Source organism: Amblyraja radiata, chromosome 19 (genome assembly GCF_010909765.2).
Source record: "Amblyraja radiata isolate CabotCenter1 chromosome 19, sAmbRad1.1.pri, whole genome shotgun sequence".
In the NCBI taxonomy this organism is placed as follows: domain Eukaryota; kingdom Metazoa; phylum Chordata; class Chondrichthyes; order Rajiformes; family Rajidae; genus Amblyraja; species Amblyraja radiata.
In genome coordinates this window covers 4,936,975-4,951,152 of record NC_045974.1, presented here as the reverse complement: position 1 = coordinate 4,951,152, position 14,178 = coordinate 4,936,975, and the positions used below count along the sequence as shown (strand labels likewise).

General features: G+C 40.3%; 1 protein-coding gene across 1 annotated transcript in view; it reads right to left on the bottom strand.

Annotated features, from left to right (window-relative positions):
• cacna2d4 (calcium voltage-gated channel auxiliary subunit alpha2delta 4) overlaps nucleotides 1-14,178 on the bottom strand; it is a 177,337-nt gene that overhangs the window by 104,997 nt on the left and 58,162 nt on the right. Inside the window, exons 18-24 of the mRNA XM_033038369.1 lie at nucleotides 13,802-13,888; nucleotides 10,223-10,294; nucleotides 8,098-8,159; nucleotides 6,189-6,256; nucleotides 4,618-4,663; nucleotides 3,887-3,984; nucleotides 2,230-2,323 (exon numbers count right to left, since the gene is read on the bottom strand). Of these exons, the coding sequence (XP_032894260.1) occupies nucleotides 2,230-2,323; nucleotides 3,887-3,984; nucleotides 4,618-4,663; nucleotides 6,189-6,256; nucleotides 8,098-8,159; nucleotides 10,223-10,294; nucleotides 13,802-13,888 (527 nt within the window). The remainder of the gene's footprint in view (nucleotides 1-2,229; nucleotides 2,324-3,886; nucleotides 3,985-4,617; nucleotides 4,664-6,188; nucleotides 6,257-8,097; nucleotides 8,160-10,222; nucleotides 10,295-13,801; nucleotides 13,889-14,178) is intronic.

Below are 14,178 nucleotides of genomic sequence, written 5' to 3'. Positions count from 1 at the left end.
GGCAGGCACGGGTTATTGATTGGGGACGATCAGCCATGATCACAATGAATGGCGGTGCTGGCTCGAAGGGCCGAATGGCCTCCTCCTGCACCTATTTTGTATGTTTCTATGATGATAAACTAATAATAGCATGGAGTTTTATCATTTATTATCATCATGAGGGTAGAAACAGAATGGTATACTTGGTAAAAAGAAGTATACTGAGTTTATTAATTTTACAAATCATTTGATTAATAAACTATGGTCTCAGATGTGAAAGTAAACAAGAAAGGAATTTCTCTACTTTTCCGTTAGTTCCATTAGTTCAACAGAAACAATGAAAAAATAAGAAAACTGAGTGTGACTTGGCAATTCACGCAGATTTTCTCATTCTCCTGTCTTAACTTACTTTTGCTTATTTTAACCAAAATATGATTGAGGATAATAAAATAAAATAACAATGCCAAATGTTGCATTATCCATCGGACCCAAGTAACTCCACATGCTTCTCATGCAAGCATTTACCAGATATTCAATTTTAAATTTAATTCATTTGAATTAAATTTAAAACATCAGATACTATAATGGAGTGAAGGAAATATATCCCATTTATTATCGCCTTTTCCACAGCCAACATGGACCATTGTGGGCTCCACCTTTCCTTGGTCATCTGTCCCATCTCTGATTGGTTCTGAACCTTTCCATACCTCTCCCCTGACTCTCAGTCTGAAGATGGATCTTGATCTGAAACGTAACCTATTCTTTTTCTCGAGATGCTGCCTGAACCGCTGAGTCACTCCGGCATATAGTGTCTATCTTCGGGATAAACCAGCATCTGCAGTTCCATCCAACACTAAGTATGTCCTTATTAAAGGAAGAGGGTGGTGCAATATTCTGAGAGAGCATCATTGTCTCAGTAGGAGAGGCTCTTAGCCCATGAGGATCTGCAAGCACTCAACGCCTGAAGCAGGAGGTGTACCTCACCTCCCACTTTGTCACCTTGCAATAGAAAGGTTGTCATTAAGCTGGAAAGAATGCAGAGAAGATTTGCAAGGATTTGCCAGGATTGGGCAGATTAGGACTTTATTCTTTGCATTGCAGGAAGCGAAGGAGTGATTTTTTTGAGGTGTATTGAAAGGGTGAATGCACAGAGTCTGCTACTAGGGTAGGGGACTCAAAAACAGTGGACATAGGTTTAAGATGGGAGTGGAAAGATGCAATAGGAACCTGAGGGGCAACCTTTTCACTTAGGGAGTGGTCGGTAAATGGAATGAGAAGCAGAGGAGGTAGTTGAGGCAGGTACAATAACAGCATTTAAAAGACACTTGGACAGGTACATGGACAGAGGGATATTGACCAAATTTGGGCAAATGGGACTAGTTTAGATGGAGTATCTTTGTTGGACGTGTTGAGCCATAGGGCCTTTTCCGTGCTTGGACCCTATGACTCTCCCTTCACTCTCCCCCTTCCACCCCCCTACCCAATCTATCCACTACCAAGATCCAAATCCAGGTACGGATTTTTTTCCTGGAATATGTCAAGTTTATTTAAATAAGGCTGGCTCTCGGGAGTTGGCCATTGTTAATTAGGCTTGTTTGCTGAGAAGAAAATAACGGCTGTTGTGCCCATTGAGCAGTATTACATTTCAATTCTTCCTGTTTGACCTTGATCTTAGCTAATCAATTATTTTTTGTGTAAATGATAAAACATGTAATACAACGACAAATCAATAAATCGATAGAACAGAGGCTGGAGCAACAAATTAATAAAATAATAGTATAGAGGGCACTTTTGACAATGATTCTATGTAACAGTAACACATCAAAGTACGGCAAAGTGCAAATTAATAAGCTGTAGATAACAATTAAATAAACTTAAAAAACAACTGTGAATTACTTGGCAGAATTATGGAACAGCAAGAAATTTAACAAATTACAAATGAGCACATCAAGAAACCCATAATTAATATAAAACAAGAACCAGCAATAATTTAAGAAATTTATGATACAGCTGGCATATCGGCAAGTATGTTTATATCCAGTAAGCACACATATCAAAATGAATTATTTTGAGGATACAATTAAATTAATAAATTTGTTAACCAGAAATATTCTTTAAAAATCCCGATAACATCTTCGTTTCAACTTCCTTTTTTACATAAACCTGAAGGGCTGTTAAATTCTGATAACTGAGTCGTTTACAAATATATTTTATATTTAAAACAATGTTTTTTATAATGACTATGCTTACTGAGAAATATTCATGGCAATGGCTGTCCAGTACGCTTCAATTGGAGCAGTTACCACGGCATCAAAGAGAACTTCTTGGACCAGCTCCTCATCACCTTCAAGGAAAGGTAACAATTTCAAAGTGACACAGAATAGATGGGAACGGAAGACAGATTTAGGCAGACAAACACAAGGAATATTGTTATATGTAGATGAACAAAGATGTGTTCAAAGTTGGATACTGGATGAAAAAAGACTCATACATTCATGGCAAAGACACAAAACAAATAAATGCACACTAATGCCTCACTTAGCGTTCAGTTTGCATTGTCAGGAAGAGAGCACGAATGGAATCAGCGTTATATGTGTCATTAGAGCATTATACATACTGGGATCAATAACTTACTCAACTATGTACTGCTGCCCTCCTCTGCTGTTGCTCATTGCTGTACTGGGAACTTGGTGCAGAACCCTGTGATCCTGATGCTGAAATGGGAATTTGACACAAATCCAACAATATATGGCCCACAACTGAGGGGAGGGGCTGTCTGTGGGAGCTAATATTCATTGAGCCAGGGAAAGTGCTGTTGGCACACAGTGCTGAGGTGATGCTATTACTGGGAGTTGATGGCAGCTGCTCCGTGTTTACAGAGCTCATGAATCCTACCATCTCTCTCATCACCCATCGAAGATGTTGGAAGCTACTGTCTTTTCCTCTTAGTTCAGCTTGTTACCACAAAAATTATTTCTGATCTGGAAATGCCAAGTGACCAAGCTAGGAGAAATGGAGACAGCAGATGTTATCACATTCATTTGGAGGTGGCAAGAGAGATCAGATCTAGGTGCTCTGTTAACACAGGGTGCAGGGGCTGTCATTCCCCAGCAATGGCCAACACTCACCCTGTCAAGCAGGATGCATCCGTGAGCCCCAGAGCCTCAGTGTGATCAATCGCACCACAGGCCCTAACACACCTTGTAGCGGCATCTAGTGGTGGGATGGGGAAGTCAGAACCCTCGTCATTGGTCGGCACGGTCACGTGACCACAGGGGTTCGTTCGGGGTTTTTTAAGCCAGTTGTTCAGTGCTCCTCCCAGCGACAGGAGCTGTGTTTTTTGTTAGCTAAGTCAGGAACGCGGGTTGCACGAGTTTTAGTTCCGTTTTTTCTGTGAATAAAATTTACTTTACTCAACCTGCCTGGTCTCACTGCAACCTAACAAAGCCCTCACAGGCATTGTCTCTACACTGAAGTGGGTAATGATTCACTGTTCCAAGAGCACCTGGAGAGATGCCCAATTACCTAGTACAGCAGCATACAAAGAATGAGCAAATGGGTTTTTTAAAGTATAGGATGATATTTACATTTGAGTTTCAATTGGGGCATCAAAGGGTGCTACAATGAATCACCAGGGTTGGTTAATCGGGATATCAGAGCACATTATGTGGGTAGGCATAGAAACAGCGAATCATCTATAATGTGGTCAGAAAATATCCCCTCAAAAACGTAGAGCCTTAGATTCTACTTCAATTTCATATCAGCTGGGTACATAACATGAGGGCTTCAAATTCTTTGTGTAAATTCTTTCAGCAGATGACATTAAATATTACTTATTAATAGGAAAAATAATGTCTTGCACAATAAATGAATAGGTTCAAACTACAGGTGATATGTTGTTGCTCACAGTCCAGATCAGGTTCCTCTCCAGAAAGATAACGAATGACAGCTTCTTTCTGTGATAGCTTGCGATGGTGTGGATCAATATCAGTTACACAGTAAATCCTGATAGAAAGGAAAGAAATAAAAGTCCTTTCATTCACACATATAAGTTCCTAAGTCTATCAGGTTCCATGCTCATTAGAATGTCAAAGAAATTCAGATGCGGCATCTTACAAACAAGTATATTTATCGTCCAATACTTATACTGCAACAATTTGTTCAAACTAACTCACTGAGGAATTTCTAACAGAATTGGACACCATTTGTCTAAATTTATTAGGATTCGGCACTATCCATCTCCTCCCCATCAGAAGATCATTTGTTTCAGCTCCGCTTGAGGATTTGAGAATAGTATTTAGCCAAAGAGTCTAGTTCAGTCCCAGATTAAATAAATATACATTAAAGGTTTATCTCTTCTTTCTTATTTACTGGTAAGGAAATAGTAACTCATGATTTATTGATTTCTCTACATTAACACACATTGCTACATGTATACAATGTGGCTGCCACAATGCCTACATCAAAGCAATTTGAAGTGTCCCAACATTGTGAAATGTGCTGAATGAATTTTATTTTTCTAGTGACACTTATTTTTCTAGTGCCTATTACAAATAAATAACTATTGAAAAATAGCAAGCGAATCTAAAGTCTACTTGTACAAATTTGAGGTTACAGTGTTCGGTAAAACCATCTTACCATTCATCTGCTAGTATCACATCAGGTTGGTCTATGTCATGTAACCCTGTGATTTAAAATAAACAGCAACTTAACATTGATTCATTTTGTGTTTTAAAGGAGGATCAAAATTATTTCCAAGTCCATCAGATGAAACCTGCAACCAATGACAAAGAAGGGGTTTTCCTGATGGACAATGGGCAAAATAAAAACTGCAAGGTGATAAAACTAAACTGGAGTAAATAACATTTAGGTGATTCATGGTGCATCTAGCCAGGGTAATACAATAATACACCTATATAATAACACTTCTCACAATAAAATATTACAAACATTTGTGATCAAAAATTTATGGAGAAGCAGATTAATTAGAAAGGAGGAGGCAAGTTTGTGAAAAATAAAGGGCTTGTCCCACTTGGCGATTTTTTCGGCGACTGCCGGCATCATTGACTGACGTATCAGGTCACCGAAAACTTTTCCGCGTGATGACGTCTTGACGAGCGGTGTTTTTTCAAGTGTCGCAACATTTTTTTTTGTTGCCGCTGAATTTTGAAATGTTCAAAATCTTTTGGCCACGCTGATATGATGCCAGCTGTCGCCGAAAACAAAATTGCCAAGTGGGACAGGCCCTTAACAATGTTTTGGGAGAACTGTGTAAGGATCGTTGGATTACTTGAAGTTGAGAGAAGAGAAAGGGAGAAAATGTGAATGATTGTGTTTCCCTGCAGCACTCCTCACCTCCAGATGTCCCACTTCATGCTGTCACTGGATTCAGATTTGGAACAAAGTTACTCCAATCATTCTTAGATTGAAGTGTCAATTATCTCATGCCTTTCATAATTTGTGCGTAAATAACAGTTGCAAGGAAGTAAATAATACACATTATTCCATTTCTAATATGATTTAGAATAGTAGTTCAAATTCTACTGATAATACCGCACCACCCCCTCCCCGGGCACTTTCCCTTGCAACCGCAAGAGATGCTACACTTGTTGCTTTACCTTCCCCCCTCGACTCCATTCAAAGAACCAAGCAGTCGTTCCAGGTGCGACAGAGGTTCACCTGCATCTCCTCCAACCTCATCTATTGCATCTGCTGCTCTAGATGTCAGCTGCTCTACATTGGTGAGACCAAGCGTAGGCTTGGCGATTGTTTCGTCGAAGACCTCCGCTCGGACCGCATTAACCAACCTGATCTCCCGGTGGCTCAGCAACTCCCCCTCCCATTCCCAATCCGACCTCTCTGTCCTGGGCCTCCTCCATGGCCAGAGTGAGCACCATCGGAAACTGGAGGAACAGCATCTCATATTCCGCTTGGGCAGTCTGCACCCTAGTGGCATAAACATTAAATTCTCCCAATTCCGGTAGTCCTTGCCGTCTCCTCCCCTTCGCAGCTTTCCCTCAGCCTTCGGGCTCTTCCTCTTCCTTTTTCCTTTCTTCTCCCCGCCCCCCCACCCTCCATCAGTCTGAAGAAGGGATTCGGCCCGAAACGTTGCCTATTTCCTTCGCACCTTAGATGCTGCTGCACCCGCTGAGTTTCTCCAGCATTTTTGTCTACCTTCTACTGATAATAGTCAAGCAGTAGACACCTACCTTCTTCCACCGAGATATTTCCAATGAACAGAGATTCGCCGTGACCTCTAGTAAGAACAATACATAGACTGAAAGAAAAAAAAAGCAGTAGATTACCGCATGATGCATACCGTTCAGCAAATTAACTATTTTGCCGATATCTTTATTGGAGATGTGTCTGTTTTGTACTTAGGAAGTCCAGTAAATAGTTTGGAATATATTGTTGCCTTCATTTCTGTAAATAAGCAAGCTGCACAATCTGTAGTTCAAGATCATCTTTAATCTGTACACATAGTACAACGGTACAGCAGGTTGCTAATTGTTAGTTCATCGTTACCACTTCCAAGACTGACCAGTATAGGAAGTGGGTGTTAGTATTGAATCATACAGTAAGGTGGGGTTAGTGATGCTATTTCTACTATGATTGGTTCACATGCAATAACCAATCTAGAATTTCTATTCCCCTCTCCAGAATTAACAGATGCCAGAAACTGTCAGCTGGTCGGATATTATTTACGGAAAAACTAGACTCTCTTTTGATAAGGATTCTACTGCAATCATCAATATTTCTGAAGTTGGTATATCCCTTTTTGCGCGGTTTTCATAATAGAGCTTTTGTTTCTTTTTCTTTCTTTTTTTTCTATGGCCTATTTCTTAACTTTTTTCCCCTAACTCTTTGGCTAATGGGGTTTTCTTTTTGATCACTCTTTCACACTAACACGACTCTTTCTCACTTTCTTTACTTTCTTTATTTCTATCTTTCTTTAAAGCTTAAACAATGAAGGGGTACAATAAATGTAATAAGATATATGTGGATTGTACTACTGTAATTTACTGTAATTTACTGTACATCTAATAAATACAAATATTTTAAAAAACATATATATTTTTTTAAATCAATATTTCTGTTTTCTCTATTTGCCATTGACCTATGAATATCCTCTGAGGTTGAATGGAGCTGGGGTGGGAGGTGTGCAGCTATGGGCTAGACATTCACTGGGAAACAGTTTCTGACTCAAGTTCCCAGTTTTTGCAGTGCTTTTGTGTTTACTCCTTTCAGCTTTCCCTGGAGAATGAAGATGTTCTAGGAAATTAGAGGTAAATTACCATGGGAAAGATTCATCACAAGACTTGATTCCTTAACGTTAGTTCCTACGAGATTGCTTATAATCTAAAGCTTTTATAGAAGTTAATTTTTCAGTTGAAAGGATTTGATGACGATGGGATTCATCATCAGGATATCATGTCAACACTTATATTATTTTCTTTATATATTTCAGGGCAGCATAAATCCTGTTCCCTCAATGATTCTTTAGGATTTTTGTTCTTGTTCCCTGCAGTTTTATATTAAGGATCTGCTTTAGATGAAGGAGATCTTGATTTAAAATTACAAAGGTTTGAGGGTTTTTTTGAGTTTGAGCTCAGCTTATTATCACATGTACTGAGGTGCTGTGAATGGCTTTTCTTGCGTGCTAACCAGTCAAAGAGGCATTTCAATCTCCCTGACTTCAATTCCTTTTGGATTTCTAATGCAGTTTACAATGCAGGAAAGGGGCGTTTGGTCTCTTAAGTCAATAGTAGCTCTCAAAGCCCTCACATGAGTCCCATTTCAAGTTCAAGTTCAAGTGAGTTTATTGTCATTTTCCCATTTATTTCCCTTGAACCTGTTGTCTCACATCTACTTTGCATTAAAGCAACATCAATAACTTTATCACTATGGTGACAGCTACAACTATCTTGCTGACCTTTGAGCAGTGTGCTTTTTCAATGACAGATACAATGCATTCAAATCCCTTATTTTTTCATTGCATTAGATTGGTTCACTTAATTACATCATTTACAAAAGGTCACTTGCATCATATTCTTTGTTTTATAAGATATCTCTGGCTAGAAATTACTGAGAAGCACAATGTTTGAAATAGAATATCACCTGAAAGGCGTGTCATCAATATGTGTGTAGAAGTAGTCATTGGTTAGAAATAAGACGCGTTTCTAGAAATCCAAATAGAGAGAATAAAATTAAATCAGTATTAGTTATTTAGCGAGAGGACTAAAAGGTCAATATTGACGTTACTGACTCATAGAGTCATACATCATGAGAACAGGGCATTCATGTTAGCCAGTTGGGAACCATCTGTATTAATCCCATGTTCCAGCACTTGGGCCATAGCCTTCTATGCCTAGGCGACTTAAGTGGTCATCTCTACCCTTCTTAAATGCTGCCAGCGACTCTGCTTCCACCACTCTCTCATGCAATGCAGCCCAGACACTCATTACTCTCTGGGTGAAAAAGGCTTCCTTATAACTTATTTATCCCTCACCCTGTATTGAGATCCTCCAGATTCATCTATCTCTGCTCTGGGGTATAGTTTCCTGCGGTCTACCCTGTCTATACCTCTCACGATTTTATATAGCTCGGTCAAGCCCTCTCGTAAACTTCTTGATGGTGGTGTAGCAGTGGTCTAGAGTGTTAACATCCCACATGGGGCATGATATTTGGTGCTGGTATTTGGGAAGTATCTTTCTGAAGTTTACGTGATTGCCATCACCGGCGATGATGAATTAGGCACCAGAGTTTGATGTTTCATGAGAGTTGATGAGTATAATTTGTCCAATGCCATCTTAGCATTGGCTTGGGATGGTGTGTAGAATGCAGATAAGATGTATCTAACAAATTCTGCCGCTCTAAGCCTCTGGCATTAGGCGATCCAAGTCAACATTGTCATCCACTACTACCATCGTTGCTTTTAAATCTTTCCTTAGCCTTCCTACATATCTGTTCCTCTATCTCTCACTGGCTGTTGGGAGGTCTATGATTTTTTTCAGTGATACAGCGCGGAAACAGGCTCTTCGGCCCACTCGGTCCGCAGCGACCAGCGATCCCCGCACACTAACACAATCCTACACACACTAGGGACAATTTATACCAAGCTAATTAACCTACAAGCCTGTACGTCTTTGGAGGATCGGAGGAAACCAAAGATCTCAGAGAAAACCCGCCCATAGTCAGGATGGAACCAGGGTCTCCTGCGCTGTAAGGCATCACTGTGATATAGTCTATCATGGTGATTACACCTTACCCATGCCTGAATTCTCCCCAAGTTGCCTCACTGAATGAGCTTCCAGGAAGGCTCCTTAGTGCCACTATGACATTCTTTCTTATCAGAAACTCTCTCATCTCTTTTAGTACACATTCTATTGAACCTGAAACATCTGAATCCTGGAATGCTGAGCTGCCGGTTCTGCATTTCTTTCTACCAAGTCTCTATAATATCTACAATCTCGTAGTTCCATAGTACTAATCCAAGCCCTAAATTCATTTGCCTTACATGTAATATTCCTTGCAATGAATTAAACATACTTCAGCTCTTCAATTTAGGTGCAACTCATCCTTCTTGTACAGGGCACATCCACCTAGAAGAGAACAAGTCGATCTACTGTATGTACTTGAAGCCCTCCCTCCTGTGCCAACTCCTTGGTCATGTGTTTAATTATCTTCCTATTTCTTTCTCCCCTAGATCACTTGCCTTTAACACTGCAGAATTAAAGGAAACACCAATAGTGATCTTTTTAAGAAAGGGCATCCTATTGTAGCAAATTGTTAGCAAATTTGGAATTAGGCAAAATTTAACACGTTTAACCCACCAAAAGGAGAAATTCAATTTCTAATTAAGAGCTCACTGGCCGATTAGGAAATAAGTCATTGACCTTCAAATCATCTAATATTTGAAATATCCTTGTGTAGAATTACAAATTGACAGGGTAGTTCTATACAGATGAATAAACTAAAAGATCCATTGTTTAAGAAGGAACTGCAGATGCTGGAAAATCGAAGGTAGACAAAAATGCTGGAGGAACTCAGCGAATAGGCCTATTTCCTTCGCTCCATAGATGCTGCCTCACCCGCTGAGTTTCTCCAGCAATTTTGTCTACAAAAAGATCCATCGTATCTGTTAAGCGGAAGAATGCCAATTGAATTTTCAAAATGCATAAAGGACATTGAACTGAATAGGTTATTAACACAGTGATGTGATAAATACAAGTACAGTTCTTACCCCTCCATCAACTGGTACTTTCACATTCATTGACATTGTTCCATTTTCTCCATTCACCATAGCTGTTCTAAGCTGCATGTGAGGGGGGAAGAAAATCGCTATCAATTTTCCGTATCTTTCAATGTATCATGTAGGTTTCTTTAAGCACTCCTGAAATCCGACATGGTAGAGATGAAACATGCAATGGTTTTATTTTATTTTAAATAAAACATCTTAAACAGTTTTACCTTCAGTAGTGAGGGTAAATAAAGTGGGGGTAAAACACCTGTAATCTCTTGTATTATGAAAGCATTGCACAGATGTGGAGTGTATAATCCTGCAGTCTTAAGGATATATTATAATCTTGCAATTCACAGAGCATTATACTGCGATTTCTAAATGTTCAAGGACAAGGCGATGAAAGTGTCAGCTTTCTCACATAAGGCACTTGTCCTTCATCAGATACTTACATGGTTTACACACAATTAATATTACTCATGTCCTTGACTTCATAATGATCTCGAAACAACTTACCTCAACCAATAGCTAGGTACTTGATACTAAGATGCAATATTATCCTCTTGCAGACAGAGAAGAAAGCAGTTTCAGTCAATATCTGCGATCCAAATTCAATCACTTCACATAGAAGCTATTTGTTGGGTTGAGGTCTTGATCTTTGAGTAATCTTTTGGCTAGATGCACCAGAAAGGGTGAAGGATTTCACCACTTGGTTGACCGGTAGCTCCTGACATCAATAAAGGGATCCGCTTTTTCAGGGATTTGTTGTGGACATTGGTCAAGATTTGCAATTCCTCCACCTTCCTTGTTAATCATTCCATTAAAAAGGCTTGGTGCCCTTTCCAGCCTCGACATTGAAACTGTCCCAAGAATTAGCTGTCTCCCTCTTGCAAGTTGGTGAGGGTTTTCTCAAGAATGGAGCAGACCGGTCACTGAAAGTTGGCGTGCAGGTACAGCAGGCAGTGAAGAAAGCTAATGGCATGTTGGCCTTCATAACAAGAGGATTTCAGTATAGGAGTAAAGAGGTTCTTCTGCAGTTGTACAGGGCTCTGGTGAGACCACATCTGGAGTATTGTGTACAGTTTTGGTCTCCAAATTTGAGGAAGGACATCCTTGTGATTGAGGCAGTGCAGCGTAGGTTCAGGAGTTTGATCCCTGGGATGGCGGGACTGTCATATGAGGAAACATTGAAAAGACTAGGCTTGTATTCACTTGAGTTTAGAAGGATGAGGGGATATCTTATAGAAACATATAAAATTATAAAAGGACTGGACAAGCTAGATGCAGGAAAAATGTTCCCAATGTTGGGCGAGTCCAGAACCAGGGGCCACGCAGTCTTAGAATAAAGGGGAGGTTATTTAAGACTGAGGTGAGAAAAAACATTTTCACCCAGAGAGTTGTGAATTTATGGAATTCCCTGCCACAGAGGGCAGTGGAGGCCAAGTCACTGGATGGATTTAAGAGGGAGTTAGATCGAGCTCTAGGGGCTAGTGGAGTCAAGGGATATGGGGAGAAGGCAGGCACGGGTTATTGATTGGGGACGATCAGCCATGATCACAATAAATGGGGGTGCTGGATCGGAGGGCCGAATGGCCTCCTCCTGCACCTAGTTTCTATGTTTCTAGAAATCTAACGCGGCCTCAGGGTTGATGCAAATGGGCTGATGGGAGGGATCCAAGATAAGTGGAAACCAGGCTCTGCTGCACAAACTTTAAAGAGGTGCAGGTTGGAAATGGGAGGGAAGGTGAGAATAGAGTGGTAGGTTGCAAGAAAGATGGTAGGGGATTTGCTGGGGGAGAGGGGGGGGGGGGGAGTGGGTGGATGTGAAGAGGAGGATATTGTGTAATGCATCTGGGAATAGTATTATAATTTAGCTTGATAATCACAGCTTCAGGCCATCAAAGATTCTTTGCAAAATTGTCCAGTGAACATAGACAAAAAATGCTGGAGAAACTCAGCAGGTGGAGCGAAGGAATCGGTGACGTTTCGGATAGAGACCCTTCTTCAGACTTTCTTTCTTAACCAAATGTTCAGTGAACATATGCATTTTGAAACAACTTTTCAATGACAACCAACTAGTATCACCCTTCCAATTAGTCAGGAACCAGTCTGCTGTTTTCAAACACTGTGAGATGTATTTGAATCAGATAACCTTATGCAGTTTGGATACCGTGAGATTGAACGGTTGTACTGTTTTTAATGTCCTCGTGGAACAATTGCCACCACAGAGAATAGAGATGAAAGTGGAAATAACTAAAGTGCAAGGTAGACAAAAATGCTGGAGGAACTCAGCGGGTGAGGCAGCATCTATGCTGCCTCACCCGCTGAGTTTCTCCAGCATTTTTGTCTACCTTTGGTTTTTCCAGCATCTGCAGTTCTTTCTGAAACGTAACTAAAGTGTGATGTGACATTTAAGGGTTAAGAAATTTTAAAATGTGAGTCATAGAACAAAGTGAGCTGAGCAACAACACTCTCCTGCATGTGTGATGGTGGAGGGGGTGCAGTTTTACTTATATCCTTTGGGTGGCAGGGTAGGCAAGAGGTGGAGGGTTCAATATAACTGTTCGACTCCGGCAGCAATGTAATTTAAAAAGACAAAGGAAACAGTTTGCATTTCTATGGCAACTCAAAATACTCAGAAGAACAAGATGAGACAAAAATTGTCCCATAATCTAACAAAAATTGTTAGATCGAGCTCTAGGGGCTAGTGGAATCAAGGGATATGGGGAGAAGGCAGGCACGGGTTATTGATTGGGGACGATCAGCCATGATCACATTGAATGGCGGTGCTGGCTTGAAAGGGCCGAATGGCCTCCTCCTGCACCTATTTTCTTTGTTTCTATGTTTCTAGAACCTTGTAAAGAAATTAGAAGCAAGTTAGCAGTTGACTAGACAGAGGCAAAATTTTAAGCAAGTCTTAAATTTAAAAAGAAAATGATATTGATAAAAGATGTTTAGCTGGCATCTTGAGATCTTTCGGTGTAATGACTGAAGGCGCAACTGCCAAAGGTGGGTTAAATGAGTTTTCAAAAGGATCTCACATTGGAGGCAGATTGACAAAAATGCTGGAGAAACTCAGCGGGTGAGGCAGCATCTATGGGGCGAAGGTATATTCCTTCGCTCCATAGATGCTGCCTCACCCGCTGAGTTTCTCCAGCATTTTTGTCTACCTTCGATTTCTCCAGCATCTGCAGTTCTTCCTTAAACATCAAACTGGAGGAATATCGGAGCATTGTAGGACTGGAATAGATGAGAGAGATTGGTTAATGCAAAGCCCATTAATGGACTTGAGCACATGGACGAGAATTACAAAATTGAGATATCAGTAAAATGGGTACCAAGGCAGATGTAATGGGTGAGCAGAATTCACTGAGGATTAGAATAGGGCCACAGAGCTGTGGATTAGTTTAGGATCATGCATGATTCATTATTGGATGACTGCCGAGAGAACATTGGGAGAATCTGTTTAATTTTGAAGTTAAAAACATTGAAAGTTTTATAAGCAGATTAAATCAGCGTGTGAAACATGAATAAAGATGTGGGAGGAAAAATAGAAACAGAAAACAGGCAGAAACAACTCACAATCTCATGTTCATCTTCCCATTCCACCTCTGACAGATCCACACTGTTATAATTTGGTTTTGGCTTAACTTTCTCTCCATCTTTATACTGAAATGAGTAAGAATGAATCAACATGAGTGCAAGGATCGTGAAGACTAGTTCGTTATCAGTATAAAGCACTGGACTAAAGCACGGTAGTTTACCACAGTAGGGCACAATTTCTAGTCAATTCTATTTGACTCTCAGACCTTCTGAAGTGGCAGAAGAAGACAGGAGGGAAGCATGCAGTGAAGGTCAGGCACTCTCCAAAGGGAGCAGGTGAAAATTATCTGAGACACTTTTGTGTATTTCTTAAGGGAAATTTCAGAACAATACTGCAAGGACTTCAACTCTCGTCT